At 45.3% G+C, this 18,219-nt stretch overlaps 1 protein-coding gene across 3 annotated transcripts in view; it reads left to right on the top strand.

Moving 5' to 3' along the window:
* AXIN1 (axin 1) overlaps positions 1-17,799 on the top strand; it is a 132,967-nt gene extending 115,168 nt beyond the window's left edge. For 2 of the 3 annotated variants that reach the window (XM_083152832.1, XM_083152831.1), the window contains 8 exons: positions 451-547; positions 3,445-3,582; positions 6,041-6,594; positions 7,044-7,220; positions 8,408-8,653; positions 10,564-10,671; positions 12,064-12,231; positions 13,387-17,799. In XM_083152832.1, the coding sequence (XP_083008958.1) occupies positions 451-547; positions 3,445-3,582; positions 6,041-6,594; positions 7,044-7,220; positions 8,408-8,653; positions 10,564-10,671; positions 12,064-12,231; positions 13,387-13,513 (1,615 nt within the window). In that variant the 3' untranslated portion in view covers positions 13,514-17,799. The remainder of the gene's footprint in view (positions 1-450; positions 548-3,444; positions 3,583-6,040; positions 6,595-7,043; positions 7,221-8,407; positions 8,654-10,563; positions 10,672-12,063; positions 12,232-13,386) is intronic. The other variant, XM_083152833.1, reaches the window with a different exon arrangement.
* The last annotated feature ends 420 nt before the right edge of the window (positions 17,800-18,219 follow it).

The raw sequence follows: 18,219 nt of genomic DNA, 5'->3' as shown, positions 1-18,219 counted from the left end.
CATACCGCAGCAGCACGCCGATATATTTCAAGTATTAACCGCACAACTGGGTGTGTGTTCATGTAGTCCACTAACTATCAGTGCACTTGCTGCGGGGGCTGTCACAGCTGGGCGGGCAAATTCAATGACTTTTTCAAGCAACCAATAGGCCACCACTGAAGTGGTGACAGTGTCTACCTGACCTCAGCCAAGTAACGCACCTGTGCCCCAGCTATAGACCAGAGAAACACAGCAAGAATCGCAAAAGTTATCAAGATTGTAGCATGGCATGCTGGGATGTGTAGTTCCACAGGTTGCTTGTACCTGCTGTAGTGTATGAATGCTTGTTTTGTGCCATCATTACCCTTTCACTCTATAAATGATTGGAATGTTACTAGGCCCTAGTAGCTTTTCTGCTACACCAATGTGGAATGATCTAGATCCATTCTAATCTGAGCATCTTTTATTCAGCGATGGGATTCCACCTTACAGACTACGGAAGCACCATCGCAGGGAAATGCAAGAAAGTGCCAAAGCAAATGGACGTGTGCCACTACCTCACATTCCAGTAAGTAACAAAGCCATTGTTGGGGAGCTCCTTACAATTGATCCTTAGTGCGGTGGTTTTGCATTGTGTGCTGCTGCTGCTGCAGCTTGTAGGGATCGGCGTCCTCTGTCCGGCAGTTACTGAGAGATGCTCCTGGCTTGTGCGCTGCCCTGCAGCAGTGTTACCCCCTCCCCGTGTTACAGGAGACCCTTTATCAGAATGCCACAGTGCTGTCATGGCTGGGATGGCACAGGCCGGCGTTCCAGATAAATGCATCTGATAAATAACACAATGGTGGCCGGAGATAGTAAAATCTGTGGTAAATCAGACCGCCGTTCCTTTGTTTTCATGACTATGTAAGCCAGAAGGGTGTACAGTCACCTGGTCAACAACTAAAGATCGGACAATGAAATAAGTCGACACGGCGAAGGTCGTTAAATCAAAAGGTCGACATGAGTTTTTCATGTTTTTTGGAGCCAACTTGTGCCGACAGGCAGTACTTCATACCCTTCCATCCACTCAGTAGGGCATGTGTGCCGATCGCAGCGAGCCACCGTGCCGGAAGCATGGCGAATGCAGCGGTACCTTGATACGGGCCAAAAACCGTGAAAAACACATGTCGGCCTTTTGACTATTGACCTACCACCTGTCGACTTAATGCTCGTGTCGACCTCTCAGTTTGTATTCCGTTGCTCATATCCAGGCCCATTGATTGCAACCTCTGCCCGTAGTTTTTTAAAAGCCCCGGGTTTCACGTGTGTTTCTGTACAGCGAGGCTCCTCCTCCTCATGTGTGTTTCTGTACAGCGAGGCTCCTCCTCCTCATGTGTGTTTCTGTACAGCGAGGCTCCTCCTCCTCATGTGTGGTTCTGTACAGCGAGGCTCCTCCTCTTCATGTGTGGTTCTGTACAGCGAGGCTCCTCCTCCTCATGTGTGTTTCTGTACAGCCAGTGGTGCAAGTAGAATTTTTTTCTTGGTGGTACTGATAGCCTCCACCAAAAATGGGCATGGTCATGTGTCATCAGGGGGCGTGGTCACACAAAGCTAGAGGAGTGACTAAATGACAATAGAGGCGTGGACACAGGAGACAGGGAATGAGAAACTGGGAATGACTGGGGGTGGGTTGGCTCTTGCTTGGGGGAGAGCCAGGCAGCTTGTGCTTACAATAGTGGAGCCTGCTCTTCATGCTGTCGGCGCTGCTGATGCCAGTCAGTGTGACAGGCTAAATCAGCAGTAGCCGGTAGCTGCATACAGCACCAATCATAACGCTGGGGGGGCGGGCTGCGGATGCATTATATTTAGACTTAAAATGAAAATAGAAATGACAGTGGATCAGGGGTAAGTGGTACTGCGTACCTGCAACATATTTCTTACAGGTACTCCGTACCACGCCGTACCCCCTTACTTGCAACACTGTGTACAGCGAGGCTCCTCCTCCTCATGTGTGTTTCTGTACAGCAAGGCTCCTCCTCCTCATGTGTGTTTCTGTACAGCGAGGCTCCTCCTCCTCATGTGTGTTTCTGTACAGCAAGGCTCCTCCTCCTCATGTGTGTTTCTGTACAGCAAGGCTCCTCCTCCTCATGTGTGTTTCTGTACAGCGAGGCTCCTCCAATATCATCAGGTTGTTTCAGCATTTGGTTGGCTGGAAATATTACATCCCGGCCATTCTTGTTTCCGGCATGATGCTGTTATGAAAGGGGGCTTTTGTTTTCCAGACCGGCTTTCAACTATCATGCGTTTACCCTGGGGATTTGCTTAATCCACCTTTCAGTGCTGTTTGGTTGCCCTCTTTAAGGGTTTCTGCAGCTTATTATTTCTTCCGTTACCCTACATTATTTCTATTCTGCTTGTATTAATTATTAGCTTTCTGCGTGTGAGCGTTCTATGGTAATATAATCATTTCGGAATTATGCTCTTCTATTTTGGGGAAATTAATTTAAGACTCATTTTGATTCCATTCATCTGGAATCACATCACCGGCCATTGTGCAAGGAGACATATGAAAGTTGCTGCAATTATAATCTGGAAAGCAATTTTAAAAAAAAACCATCACCCCCAAATGAATGTCCTTCCTGCGGATGTATTGCGCTGTTTAGCATCCCCTAGTGGTAGGTACAGGGGAAACATTGAATTACTTGTATGCATTTTCTGCATAGACTTTGTGGGAGCTCATTTCTTCCCGGCTGCAGTTCCCGGCTAAACTGACTCGAGCTATTGAATTGTTTATGTCAATGGCGCAAGTGCCCCGGGTGGAGATTAATGCTACCTTCCTTGGGTGACGAGTAGAAGTCCACCTATAGCCTGACATTTAGGCGCCCAAACGCACCGCCGCAGCCTGTAGACAGGTTTAGCAGATTGACATGCCGGAACCTGGTGCATTTGGGCGGTACATGCACAAGAAGTAACGGGCGCCCAGTAACTTTTGCCTGTCGCAAAAAAAAAAACACTTGCATTCCTGTGTCCGGAAGCGCCTGCCATGTTTGTTGCATTGGCCACAGCAGTCTTTCTGTGGAGAGCAGGTCTGTGCACCCGGGAAGCCGAACATTCGGCTCTGATTCCTCTATTCATAAAACTGAGGAATCGTGATCAACTTTTGGCTTACAGACTCCACAGCCCTGATGTCCCAGGCGTACAGACCCAAACCTCTGATCATGTACCATTGCTCTGGCCATAGTGGGTCCCCCGCCTACGCCTCAGATTGTAAGACTGGTGAAGTGGTTGGACCTTCAGGAGGATGATTTGGTTATTATAAATATAATTTGTATAACATTGTTACCACTTTAGCAAAAATGTGCTAGTTTTCAGGTATTGCATTTGCGCTCTCTGTGGTGTGAGCTACAGGCTGTATTTGGTCTCGGATTGTACTTAATGAAAGAAAACGTCAGACTTCCGCATTCTCACTCATTGTTTCCCCCCCAGCGTACATATCACATACCAAAGGATATTCACGTTGATCCTGAAAAATTTGCTGCTGAGCTTATAAGTCGCTTGGAGGGAGTTCTGAGAGACCGTGAAGCAGGAGAGAAGCTAGAGGAGCGACTGAAACGCGTGAGAGCTGTGAGTATGGGTCAAACCCCGGAGTCCGGGATAGAAGCCGGGTCTCACCGGCCACCATGGCACTAGATGTTCTGTTGACTTTTATCAATGCGTTCTCCAGCAAGATAAATTCCGGGGTTCAGCGGAAATAGTCAATAGGTCTATTCCAAATGACTGCAGTTACATTATTCATGATACTTTTATTAGTTCGTCATGTGATCAGTGCACCGTTACGATTTCTGGTCAGTCTGTGGGGATTTTGGTTTATCCACATACACCAGTGGTCAGGGAACTCGGTCCTCATTACCCCACGCAGTGCATGTTTTGCAGGTCTCCTCACAGAATCACAAGTGAAATAATTACCTCCACCTGCAGACCTTATAAAATGTGTCTGTGAGTAATTAGTGCACCTGTGCACCTGCTGGGTTACCAGCAAAACATGCACAATGTGGGGTAATGAGGACCGAGTTCCCTGACCACTGACATACAGTGTCGTGACCAGAGCACACGTCGGTTCTGGTGCAGCCTGTCACAGTAAACTGATTACTCACTATGTCATTCATGGCAATTTCTATAAGGCAGCATAGTGAAGAAGTATTTGGGTTATGGGTCATTTTGTCAACACGACATCTGAAATAGGTCGACATACCTATCGTTGACAGAAGCATTAGGACGACAATGGCTAGGTGGACAGTCAAAAGGTCGACCTGGGTTTTACACTTCTTTTTTTGTCCCGAATGTAGACATGGATGCCATATCGGTTCACCATGTCCCCTCACATGGCTTGCTGCGTTGGGCGTGCTTTGGACACGGTGCCTCGCTGTGCTCTGTACACTGTTCTATACTCCCTCCAAGCCCTAGGCATGAAATACCGCCTGTCGGCTCAAAAACGCATGTCGGCCTTTTGACTGTTATCTTTTATCAGTAAAATTGTGATGTTTTTCACCAATCCCTTTTTCAACCAAGAAAAAAGTGAAAAGGCATCAACAGGAGTGATTAGAAAACTGGCAAAAAACGCCCGCATCTGAATAGTCACGGGTCAAATTAATCCAGCCGAAACAATAAGACCAACTGAATACCACTAGAGTCGGTTGTCCACTTTCGTTGGTCTCCATAGGTTCAGTGTAACCTGGATCTGACTAGGTCCAGCTATGTTCATCTGCCTAAAGCATTGACAGGGGTCAATTCTGTATAGGGACCGTATGACCCAGAACTGAAAGACACTTTTACTGGGCGCAGTAATGAAAGCCAGGGCCAGCAAGCACTTGGGATCCTCATTGCCAACATGGAAAAGATCCCTCAACCTCAAAAGTAACATTTTCTGGTATAAACTTTGAGCCTGATTCAGTCGCTGTGGAACAGTGTTTTTAGTCTGCACATGCATCCGGATTTCTAGCAGAGAGTCACTGTACAGATTTATACAGTATACACAGTGTCAGAAGTAGGAGTGTAAGGGGTCAGCACTGGGTGGTAATGGGGGTGGCTAACCAGCCGCACAGAGATAGGGTAGTGTCTCAGGCCAGTCGCTGATTGCATACAGAGACATGGCGGATACATTGACTTATGATGACATTTGGATGGTACACCAGGAACGTGCTCTGTAGCAGTTAGCATAAAGTCCTGGACATATGCGCAGCTGCGTTTGTTCAGAATGAGGCCCTATATGCCCCACCACTGCTCTTCGGCTTGTCCCAGAGTTGCCAGACATTTACAGGTTCTAGATCTCCACAGTTTGCACTGTTGGCCCCTCTGCCGCTTGTCTGATGATTGACAGCCCGCACTCCTAATACAGCTGGGACTGTCAGTCATTTATGGAAAGAGCTGAAGTCCATCCCTACTGCAGAGATTGTGGTCTACGGTTGTCTGGGGGGAAATTGCAGATACAGTAAATGACTGAAGTGGTATCTGTGTGATAATGAATAGTACCAAGCGATCCTGTTGCTAGGGGTTTTAGCGCTGTAGTATAGGAGGGGTCTTTGCATTTATGGAAATGCTTTGAAGTATACACTGTTCTGCGTACGCCAAACATTACAGCGATGTTCATAAAAGCACAAGGTTGCTGTATCTCTTTCCCCACTGAATAGATTGCCCTTTAACATTCGAGATGTAGTTCATATATTATTTAAATGCCACACAACCTCTTCTTCCTCACATATCCAGTAGCACCAGTATCTAGTACAGCAGTGCTCGCTGTGCAGTGTCCAAGCTGTAATCTACAGTATACAGTGCACATGACTTGGTTTTCAGTTTATCTATATGCTTGGGTCAAAAGTAATAATTATAATAAAAAAATATCTATTTGACAAGGTCATACAGTAATGGTGGTCTTAGAAGTCAAGATTATCAACCTGTGCTACAACGCTGCCATCTAGTGGGCATTTGTATATACTACAGCACTTCTTAGAATATTGTCTATACATAACTGTATGAGCTTTTCTCTTTATATCACAGAACATATTTCCTTTTTTTGTTCCCAAAGGAAGAAGAAGGGGACGATGCCGATGTCTCGTCCGCACCCTCAATGGTTAGCCACAAGTTGCCTTCAAGCCAGCCTGTGCATCATTATGGTTCCCGGTATTCCGAGATGGGTTGTGTGGGGATGCAGATCCGAGACGCCCACGAGGAAAATCCAGAGTCCATTCTCGATGAACATGTGCAGCGTGTCATGAAAACGCCAGGTTGCCAGTCACCGGGGCCTGGCCGCCATTCTCCAAAGCCACGCTCGCCTGATGGCGGTCACACGGGCAAGGGCCTTCCCGCCTCTATGGGAACAATGCAATCTGGACACGGCAAGCATTCGGCCAAGTCTGGGTCAAAACTAGAGGCGTCCAACCTGTACCATAAACATACCTATCACCATGTTCACCACCACAGCGGGGTGAAACCTAAAGAACTGATTGAGGCTGAGGCCACACAAAGAGTACAAGGCAACTTTGCCTGGAATGTAGACCCTCATAACTATGCAACCAAATCCCGCAATTATGCAGAGAGCATGGGGATGGCCCCCAATCCTATGGATTCTTTGGGCTACAGGTGAGTTTGGGGATTGAGATGCTTTCTATGTCACCTGAAGTCCACATCGCTAATGTGGGTTTTGCGTATTCCTATACAGTGTCCCCCAATATCGATGGTAAAAAGTTTTGCCACTTGCAGAATCCAAGAATTACCAAGAGGTAACAGGGCCCTGCCTGCAGTATTACCCTCTATAGGGGATCTCCATAATGCACACTGGTTATTAACATCAGTCCCTGATCTAGTGGCCCCATGTGAGTTCAGGATATGTAGTTGCCACCAGAACCCTACGATCTTCACATTTATTGCTTGCGTCACAGTGATTCAGGTCGACAGGCTTTCCAGCAAAGTAAAGAGTCTCCATGGAACTGTCCTTGCATTCAGCCATTGGCCAACTCCTTCCAAGACTGTAGGCATATAGCAGAACGGCTTTGTGTGTGTCTGTGTGTAACCTCGGTTCTCTCTTCCAGTGGGAAAGTAAGTATGCTCGCCAAGCGGAATGCAAAGAAAGTGGACTCCGGAAAGATGGAAAGTGCCAGCTATGAAATGCCTGTTGTTCCGGAAGATGCAGAGAGGCACCAGAAAATAATGCAGTGGATAATGGAAGGGGAGAAAGAGATTAGCAGACACAAGAAAACCGTCCATAGGTGAGTTATTTACCTGCGCCTCCATCCCCGTTCTGATAATGTCACCCTGATGTCAGAATGTAGGTGTTACACCGGTCTGTGGAGACATGACTATAAAACTGTTTCACAGGGTACTTGAGTAGTTTCATAGCAGCACTGGGATCGCATCGCATGCGTTGGTACTTGTGTAGTTTCACTGCGCTACTGCCCGCAGATCGCATCATACGCAAATCGCATGCGATTTAGCAAACACCCCCCACTATCCACGTCTAGCACCCCCCCACACTATCCGGAATGCGTGCTCCCGACCTGTTCATACCCCCACTATCCACATTGGCACTGAGTTGATTTTATAAAGTGTGGCAAGCGCAGTGAGCCACCGAGCTCGAATAGTGGGTAGCGGAAGCGGAATAAATGTCAAGTTATCCACATCCCCTCGCGGGCCTCGCTGCGCTCACCATGCTTCGGGCTCATTTTCCGCGTGCGCTCGCCACGCTTCGGGCTCCATGGCTCGTTGTGCTCGGCACATTTTCTAACATCAACTCCACTTTACAACATTAACCACTTGAGTGGTATGCCTGGAAATTTTACGGGCTCAGCTGCGCTGCCGCAGCGGGCTGTCCCGGAATACTTCCGGGCATACCACCAATATGAAGGTGTGCGCCAGTGGTGCCTGCAGTTGTGTCCGAGCACCCCCCACCTCCTCTCCCGTCGCTCCCCCTCACCTCTCCAGTAATTATACGCTGGAGCTCCCCTGCTCGGGGATGTTCGGCATGGCATGTTGTGAATGGCGGCTAAGGCAGTGGCAGTGCCCAGGAGCTCCGGAGCGGATATGGGGGGAGGGGGGGGATTTGGATCACCGCTGCCCTCGTAGGTTTGTCCTGCCCCACCAAAACCCACCACTCAAGGGGCGAAATGGTGTTTTTTTAGCATGTGTCTCTTTAAAACAGACCAGGTTACTAATGTAACATAATTTAATTCTCCCCCTCCCCCATGACTCTACTAGCTTTCCCTTCTTCCATATTTTCTCTTCTATATGTCACACCAGTTTGGAGTATCTGGACCCATCCCTCTAGTAAATATGGCTATTTCAGTGCACCCGGTTTATAGTGCACCGATAGGGCAGTGGCATTAGTTTATTGCCTGTTTGTGTTGTAAGTGGATCATTTTTGCTAACCTTTTGCATGTAACACATTGTACATCTGCAGCTCATCCGGTGCCAAGAAGCAACCCGCTCATGATGTGCCTAGACCACTTTCCATTGAAAGGCCCGGTGCAGTACACCCGTGGGTCAGTGCTCAGCTACGCAACGTGGTGCAGCCTTCTCACCCCTTCATCCAAGACCCCACCATGCCACCGAATCCTGCCCCCAATCCTCTGACGCAGTTGGAGGAAGCACGCCGGCGGCTGGAAGAGGAGGAGAAAAAAGCTGGGAAAGCGCAAGGGAAACAAAGGTACCAAACTATTCAGTGTTCAGTATTTTGTGTGCTGCATTGTCCATGCTGTCTGCCTGGGCCCAAGTCCCACATTTAGAAGTTGTCCTTGCTTGGTTACTGTGCTAAGGCCATTTGTGCCCGCTGCCACCATTACTGCAACATAAACTACCAAGTTTTTTTATTTATGCGCATGACACTTGCAGTGTGGGCAAGAGATACGACTGAGTCACCTGGGACGCGGCATGACTGAGACCACGGTGTACAAGGACACATTTGTATATGTATATTTTACATCATGAGTATACACTCTATACCAGGGTTGCCGACCCTCCCGGAATTTCCGGGAGTCTCCCGAAAATCGGGTACCCCCTCCCGGCCCCCGGAAGGGTGGGCAACCCTCCCGGATTCAGGGGGGACCCCCGCTGACCCCCGGATTGCGGCATTAAAATGCCGCAATCCTCGGGTCTCAGAGGAGGGGGCGGAGCTAAAACGGCACAATCGCGTCATTTTAGCCCCGCCCCCTCCACGGAGATCACTGAATTTGCGGCTTTAACAACATGGGGGCGGGGCTTAGTGATGTCGCTCGTAAGCCCCGCCCCCTGAGCGGCTGCTGAAACTCTCCTCTCCGGGCTTCTCCCGGAGAGGAGAATCTTAAAATCGGCAACCCTGCTCTATACATATGTCATTGCACAGCAGCTAGAACCCATTTTTTACTCGATGTTCGTCCTTTCTGGCTACCGGGCGGTGGTCAGGCTCGGATTTGTACTTCATTGGAAATTACTAAAGACGGTAAAGCATTTTAGCGCTCACGTTACATCTCAGTATCTTTTCTGATGGACAAGTGTTACATGTAACGTTTTTGTGTTCTTACGCTATTTATGCTTTCGGTAAATGTTACCTTTTTTTTTTGGAACCGTTTATATCCTATGGATATCCTAATATACTGGTGGCTTCAGAAGCTCCTTACCGACTTAGTCATTTTGCCTTTAAGGCAGTGGTTCCCAAACACAGTCCTCAAGGCACCCTAATAGTCCACGTTTTAAGGATATCTGTGCTATATGGTATAATCACACTGACTGAGGTACTAAATGAAATCACCTGTGCTTAAGCAGAGTTTGGAAAGCACTGGTTTAAGGGTATTTCCACCCATTTGTATTCTTGCTTTGTTCCGACCTGTCAGACACGTTCATAGTCAGTGTTGGCATTGCGCTATAGATCACTGTCAGATGTGGCTGCGTAGAAGCGATTCTAGGGATCAGTGATCCCTATGACAGTCCTGTGTTTCTCAGTACAGGATGCTTTGTCCCTGATGAGCATGCAGCAGCCAGCACTGGTGATAATGGACTCCGAATGTATAAACCTTTTAGATACCTATGTAATACAACGGGCTGAACCCTGTCCAAAATCCAGCACATACCAGCGGGAGCAGATTGTCAGCTTTAAGTATTTTGTCTCAATTAAGCTTGATTTGTTACCACTAGATGACCCTATGGTGTCCATTGGAATTCTTTGGGCCGACGGATAACCAATCTGTGTATGAGTACTTCATGGGCCATATTGCCGCGTTAGAATTACAGGGGTTTTATAGTCTGCTGGATACTTGTTTAAGTGACCTCTCTTCCCCGCACTCTCCCCGCCCCCATATACCATGATCATCCGCATTACCTGGTGCTGGTATCCAGATCCTGCTCCGATGTTACTAGTGTGTACAGAACTACACCTGGGCTTACACAGTTTAGCCCTGGGGAGGAAGACCATCCTAGATGGTGCTTAACGTGCTGCGTCCTGAGCATTGGTGGGAATGTTAAGCATTGTTGGCCCGCTGTTGTTACGTAAGGCTGTCACATTATTAGTAGAAGTAGCGCGTTATCATTCGGTGCCACTGCATGGATCTAGATCATTTTCTAATCTGCAAGGTTGTTCTCTAGGTATGTTCAAGAGGTAATCCAGCGGGGGCGCTCTTCTGTCAGGCCAGCTTATATCCCACTGCTGAATGTGGTACCAGCTGTCTCCGACATGGATCTCTCAGAGTCACAGTATGTGTCACTCTTCTTATCATGTGTGCATTTCTCTGTGCTTGTACTAACCCCTCTCCCACCACCCCGCCTGTAGCCACCCCACCTTTTGTGCGTCTCCCCCTCCGGTCAGCTGCTACCACACCCCCATTCATCCCCCCCCCCTAATATCTAGAGAGTAAATTCTATTGTGTTGTAGTGTTATCTACTTTTTGAAAAGCACATGTATGATTTGTGGGTGCCCCTGGGCCGACGCGCGCCATCTCTGCGGCCAGTAACAGTGACCTCTAGCATGCTTACTTACCCGCAGCTGGGAGACCGTAGGTTTCTGCTGTATTACTACTGACATACTGAGCGTAGCAGAGAGCAATTCACATTGTTAATTGCATCAACAAACATCCGCTGCACTCTGTATAATGTAAGACTTACATGTCCATGTATTGAAGAGTTACAAAGGATGGGCTAGTTTGGGTAACAATGTAGCTGTGCAGTACATGGCCCATATATAACGCCACCTATAGGTGTGTTACCTGACACATTGGGGTAAATGTATGAAGCTTGGAGAAGTGCTATCCCCATAAAGTATGTTATGTGCAAGGTGATAATGCTCCAGCCAATCAGCTCCTACCTGTCAATTTACATATTGGAGCTGATTGGCTGGTGCATTATCACCTAGCACATAACGTTCTAGCACTTCTCCAAGCGCCATACACTTACCCCATTATATATATTTGGCTATATATGTCTGAGCACTCACGTAACATTCTGACAGATAAGCCGATTACTTGGCCTAATGTTGTCTTTCCAATCCTGAATCACCTTGGGTTCTTGTGAAGCTGAGATAGGATGGTCTTGTTTTCCTCCTTGGTAACATGACTGGCTGCATAAATTGGTGGGTCCATACACAGGGGTACTGCCAACTGGCATTCCGTACTTCAGCAGTTGTCCAGGAGTCGTCTTTTATAGTTATGTTTGTTTGTGATAGAAATAATTAAACCAATCTGCTCCGGAAATTGTAGGGAAGTCCTTTAATATGAGAGTCAACTGGTTAATTGCAGTCATTTGCATTTCTTTCGGTATTCTATGACCATTGTCAAATGAGCATAAGCAGGGAGTTCAAAACATCCCTCTGCAATGCCTGTTTTTTTGTTTTTTTCCTGAAATAACAGAGAATGTATTACGCCATTATTACATAAAGAGTTAAGTGTTCTTCCTCTGCATTTGAGACTTCCTATTTGTAAGTTTCTTTGCGGTCCATACATTAGTTTTTTGGATCTCGGCATCTTAATATCCAGCACTGTAGGTGGTACAGAGCGGTCGGAGTTCGCTCCGTGTCCATTGATTTTAGCTTCAGTATAGTTCACGTATCGACTGTTTTTTTTTTTGTTTAACGTTTTGGGTTCTCTTTATCAGGTTAAAGCCACAGAAGAAGGGAGGAAGTGGCTCCGGGCAGCCCTGTGATAACATTGTCGTGGCTTACTATTTCTGTGGAGAACCGATTCCTTACAGGACCATGGTGAAAGGTCGTGTGGTGACCCTGGGACAATTCAAGGAGTTACTTACAAAAAAAGGAAATTACAGGTAAGCCACAGTATGCGTATGTCCTGTCCTTTACATTCATAGGCCTTGTGCCTATGAATCTGTCCTGTCTACTAGGTGTAGTAGCCACAGTACGAGTCTGTCTGTCCTGATCTTACAGCCTTGTGCCTATGAATCTGTCCTGGCTACTAGGTGTAGTAACCACAGTACGAGTCTGTCTGTCCTGATCTTACAGCCTTGTGCCTATGAATCTGTCCTGGCTACTAGGTGTAGTAACCACAGTACGAGTCTGTCTGTCCTGATCTTACAGTCTTGTGCCTATGAATCTGTCTTCTAGGTGTAGTAACCACAGTACGAGTCTGTCTGTCCTGTTCTTACAGTCTTGTGCCTATGAATCTGTCTTCTAGGTGTAGTAACCACAGTACGAGTCTCTCTGTCCTGTTCTTACAGCCTTGTGTCTATGAATCTGTCTGTCTACTAGGAGTATTAACCACAGTACGAGTCTGTCTGTCCTGTTCTTACAGTCTTGTGCCTATGAATCTGTCTTCTAGGTGTAGTAACCACAGTACGAGTCTCTGTCCTGTTCTTACAGCCTTGTGTCTATGAATCTGTCTGTCTACTAGGAGTATTAACCACAGTGCGAGTCTGTCTGTCCTGATCTTACAGTCTTGTGCCTATGAATCTGTCTTCTAGGTGTAGTAACCACAGTACGAGTCTGTCTGTCCTGTTCTTACAGCCTTGTGCCTATGAATCTGTCTTCTAGGTGTAGTAACCACAGTACGAGTCTGTCTGTCCTGTTCTTACAGCCTTGTGCCTATGAATCTGTCTTCTAGGTGTAGTAACCACAGTATGAGTCTGTCTGTCCTGTTCTTACAGCCTTGTGCCTATGAATCTGTCTTCTAGGTGTATTAACCACAGTACGAGTCTCTCTGTCCTGATCTTACAGTCTTGTGTATGAATCTGTCCGTCTACTAGGTGTAGTAACCACAGTACGAGTCTCTCTGTCCTGTTCTTACAGCCTTGTGCCTATGAATCTGTCTTCTAGGTGTAGTAACCACAGTACGAGTCTCTCTGTCCTGTTCTTACAGCCTTGTGTCAATGAATCTGTCTTCTAGGTGTAGTAACCACAGTACGAGTCTCTCTGTCCCTCTGTCCTGTACTTACATTTTTGTGACTCTGAATATGTCCGTTTTCTAGGTATTACTTCAAGAAAGTAAGCGATGAATTTGATTGCGGAGTGGTTTTTGAGGAAGTCCGAGACGATGACTCGATTTTACCCATTTATGAAGAAAAAATTATTGGCAAAGTGGAAAAGATCGACTAGATCACCCCAGAAACTTAAAATGACTCGCTGTGCGGATAAAAGGGGAGACTTGAACACCTTAAACACTAAATGCTGGAATCCGGCGACGGCGCAAGCGTCCCTCGCTGTCCTACTGGGCCGTACCCCGGGCCTTGTGAGGCTCATTACCACACAGATGTCTCCAACGAGACTGCAGACAGGGACCCTGTCAGGACCGCGTCCGCCCCGCCCCCACCTGGGGGGGTAGTTCATGTAACGTAGCCGTGTACAGTTCACATAGAGATTGTAATAGAAACTTGTTTATGAAAGCTGCATATTTTTGATACCTTGAAATAAACAGGAAGATAATTCCCAATGTCACAGTGCACTTATGTAAATGTAACTCTACGGTGCTGACGCCGCCAAAACATGTCACTTCTCATCTTAAGCCAATAGTACCATTATCATTCTGCCAATGTATTTTATTTCCGGTGTCTGAGCCGCCATTTCCAGTGTACCGCTGTTGCCACACGTGTATTATGTATGCTTTTACAAACACTACGGTTTGCTTTTGAATAAATGTTGTGTCCAGTATGCATGCCGGGCCTAGCTGTCGGCGTTGCTGGCACATTATGTATGGGTACCTGATTATTTTAAACAACTTTCCAAACTTTTTTTTTTTTTTTTTTAACTGCTCTATGTGGGTCCTTTTTGAAAGCTAGAAATATAATTTATTATTTAACCTCCTCGTATTCCAGAATCTTGTTTTATTTGCTCTATTAAAGTGATCGGTTTTTCTATCAGCAACACAAAACGACAGTATTATCTGCGCAATTTCTGACACGGCGGCGATTGCCGTGGGTAGTGAGCGATAACAAAGACCATTGCGGACAACACATTTTAAAAAATAATATACTCGGCATTACATTCGGCATTTCAATGGGTTTCTGGGTCTCAAACTCTAAAAAAGTGCCACATGGGAGGTATTAAGATTCAGGAGGTGTATGGATGCCGTAATTGTGTGGAGTACGGCCTGTCGTCACCGCACTTCTGGTATAGGTGGTCACATGGTTATGGAATTGGTCGCCGGTGACAAAACAAGGTGCATCTGTGTGGTCTTCAACTCTGCTGATTGACGTGAATGATAGCGCTCCAACATCTGTCCTACGTACATGACATCTCTATTGCCAGTTGGGGAAGACGTGAGGCCTGATCCTGAGATGGGAGTAAAATAATAAAGCGCAAGTACCTATGCACCCTGACAAGCCTTGTTGCAATGCAATAATATATATTTATTATATATTTTTCGGCTGTACCCATGGGAAGGTGTAATGGTCCCGTTGCGTCTTCATATCCCCCTTGCCTTTGGGAGAATTGAATTACCCGAATTTGGTGCCTTTGCCAGATCTGCGGAACATTATGTTTATTGAAACCTTTAGTTTATTATATTGTTTAGGTCATGTTTGAATCCAGTAAAATGAACAACAGATCTCTTTGGGTTTGGCCTGTAGTATAGTTAAAGTAACAAGCCTGGTTTTATTAATATACTGTACGAAAGTCATAGTCTGGTTCCGTCTAATGAATGTAATCTTGCTTCCTTCCTCTCTGGTCTTTCCTTGGTCTTCAGGATAATTCAATAACAACATAAAACTTTACAGAAATAAGTAGTCTTAAAACTTAAGTAGAGAAAAACGAGGTTTGTGATACTGGGTACCCCAGTTGGGCACCTAGAGGTGAGTAGTTGTGCCGAGCTGCAGTTACGTGTTTGTAGGGTGTCACACCCACTATGATTAGAAACTGACATGGATAAAGGGTATAATTGCGCTAAAAACACTCATGCAACAGGTGTTATTTTCATAAAAATAAAATTGTCACTTTATAAGCATCACCTAGGAACGGACACTTAATAGGAGCCCCAATGGACACTACCGGGTGTCTATATACATCCAATTTTTGCTTTGGGCATGGTGCCTCGCTGCACTTGACACACTATTTTATTCTCCCACCATGCCGTAGTGGATGGTAGGGCATGAAATACCGGCACAAAAAAAAAAATTTGAAAAACTCATGTCGACCTAAAAGCTAACTACACTGCTACCAATTTTTACCAAATAGCTTCTAGGCATTGGGAATAAAATTAAATATAAAATTAAATACAATTCTTAAAAAAAGTTAACACAGAATTGTAACTGCAGTCTTGTGGTCATTTTTATATAAAAAATATATATAATTTTTTATATTTATATATACTTTTTTGAACTCTTGCAAAAAAAACAAAAAGTGACCGTCGAAGTAGAAATGTTTTGTCCGTCCTGTTTTTACATTGGCCAAGCCAACATTAAGGCAACTCCCAATCATGTGAAGTGACCAGAGGTATTCTTTTACAGAACGCTAGATTTTGCAAAACCAGTATATAAAGGCTAAGGAGACAGTAGACCTTCATTAAACAATTGTATAGTTACTTGTTGGATAGATTGAAGTTCAAATTAAATGATATTGGGATTTAATTTGACATTCCTTCACGTGGAAATTGTCAGCTGATCAGAATAAGCTCTTGCAGGAATGCGCGTTTTGTGCTATAGTTTTGCTATCCCGTTTGCCTTGATAAATAGCTATTAAATCTCCGGTTTCTCTGGGATCTCAGTCCACATTTTCCTTCTTCATACAATTCCCAGTTTGGCTTTCTTTACATTGTCAAGTATTAAACATTCTCTTGGTTTATCTACTGTGTCTAATGGAAAATCAATAATTAATGTTAATGTATATATTGCTCATCATTTTATTTGTATGTTGTTTGTATGCTTTAAGGTGCACCTTGTTATGGTTATTTTCTTATGTGTGTGAATGTTTTGCCCCCAAAAGCTCTGCGTGCTGCTGATTGGCTGTTCACAAATACTTATGCAAATGAGTATATTCTTGTAAAGAAACAAAAAATGTATATGTAAAATTTGCCTTTCTTCGTGTACATAAATATATTTTTAATAGGGGGGTTGTTCAGCTTTTGCTGTAAACCGAAATTTTGTATTTTTCTGCAGCCTCCAATGTATTTTGGGTTATAGTTTTATGACGCTAATGCAGTGGATGTATTCCTACTCTGTTACAGATTAATTGGCTATAAAGTGTTTATTTTATTGTACTGTACTTTATAAGTGTCCGGTTTTGTTTTAAGGTTTTTTTTTTTTTTTCATTTAATTCCTTTTTTTGATTGCCACTTATTTAGAGAATAGGGCATTCAGGGACAGATGTACTGCATGGTGAAATTATAAACTACCAGCTAGGGATGGCCATCGGTGCAGTTGCCATCGATGGTTGCCATTGATGGGGATGCTGCAACCAGCCATCGATAGTAACAAACTGTGTAATGGATAACCATCGATGGACATCCATTTTCTTTGACTGGTCCATGGACCAATCAGAACATGGGGGCGCTGCTTCAGGGTTGTCAGGGGCGGGGCTATGATTTGTGTCTCAGCACCTTCGGGGAAATAAAAACGTCAAAACATTGGTTCTGCTGTGCCATCGATGTAGGGAAACCATCTGGTTCCCCCACATCGATTTGCAAAAGTATTCAACATCGGCCATAAACCATCATCGATGGTCGATGGCCATCTCTACTGCCTGTCAATCAGCTCCTAACTGCCAAATTACAGGCTGGGGTTGCAAAATGACAGTTAGGCATCTGTATTATTGCCTTCTACTTTATTACTTCACCGGGCTCAGTACATCTGCCCCCCTCTCCCCCAGTCACTGTGTGCAGTGCATGATTCACTGCTTATCTGCAAATGCAGATCTCTGTTATAACCCATAAATTATAGGCGAATACTGTATTAAGCGGCAAAGATTCCCATAGCAACCTAGGTCCTTTAAGATATCATTCTTCAAGTACAAATGATTGGTTGCTATGGGCAACCACACTGGTTCTCTTCTCCACTCGTTTCATAAACTGGATTTAAAGCCAAAGTGTGGTGGTGTTATGTCTGGTGGGGGAATCCCCTGGATGCTTGTATATGAGTGTAATGTTTCCGATATATGTACAAATAGACGTCCGTCACAGAGTGCCTTTTTTTTAAATGTCATTCTTAAATTAAATCAAATTTTCTTTATAATCCAGGAGATGTAAGAATTTGTAAACTTTTTTCTAAAGAGGTTTTCTTTTCTTTTTTGTAAATATGTAAATTTTCTTACAAATAAAAAAAAAAAGCTCTGAGGCATCTCTAAAAGCACAGCGGCTTCCTGAACACGACTGTCATTGGTCAGTACCCCAATAATAGTTTCTTGTACATTTTATATAAGGTACTTGGAGATTAATAAAACTGTAAACTGACGTATCCATGGCTATCATCGTCTTATTTTATACTGGAAAATTGCAGTCCTTGTGCTACATTGGCGCTGTATGTTTGCGCAGGATGGTTGGAGCATTTGCAGCGGCGTACGGGAGTTCAGTCACAACCTCACCGCCACAATGTTCATGGCACGCTGATGGTTTTGCTGCCTGTTCCCTCAAATGGTCCCTAACTATCACTTTCCAAATAAATCCTATCTGCCCACAGTCTTAAGACCATGGCAGCCTGTGTGGAGTGCCACCTAGACGCATGTGCAAGCAATCGCTCAACTGAAAAACCGGATGCCATTCATTTCAGATTCTCTAAGCTTCAAACGTGATGAAATGGAGAGTGATAAACAGCCAGCCAATCAGCTCCTGCCTGTCATGTCACAGGCTGTGTTTGAAAAATGTCAGACGGGAGCTG

Source organism: Crinia signifera, chromosome 7 (assembly GCF_055691185.1).
Source record: "Crinia signifera chromosome 7, ASM5569118v1, whole genome shotgun sequence".
Classification (NCBI taxonomy): Eukaryota; Metazoa; Chordata; class Amphibia; order Anura; family Myobatrachidae; genus Crinia; species Crinia signifera.
The sequence above is the reverse complement of the archived record's forward strand: the minus strand, read 5'-3'. Positions and strand labels throughout refer to the sequence as shown.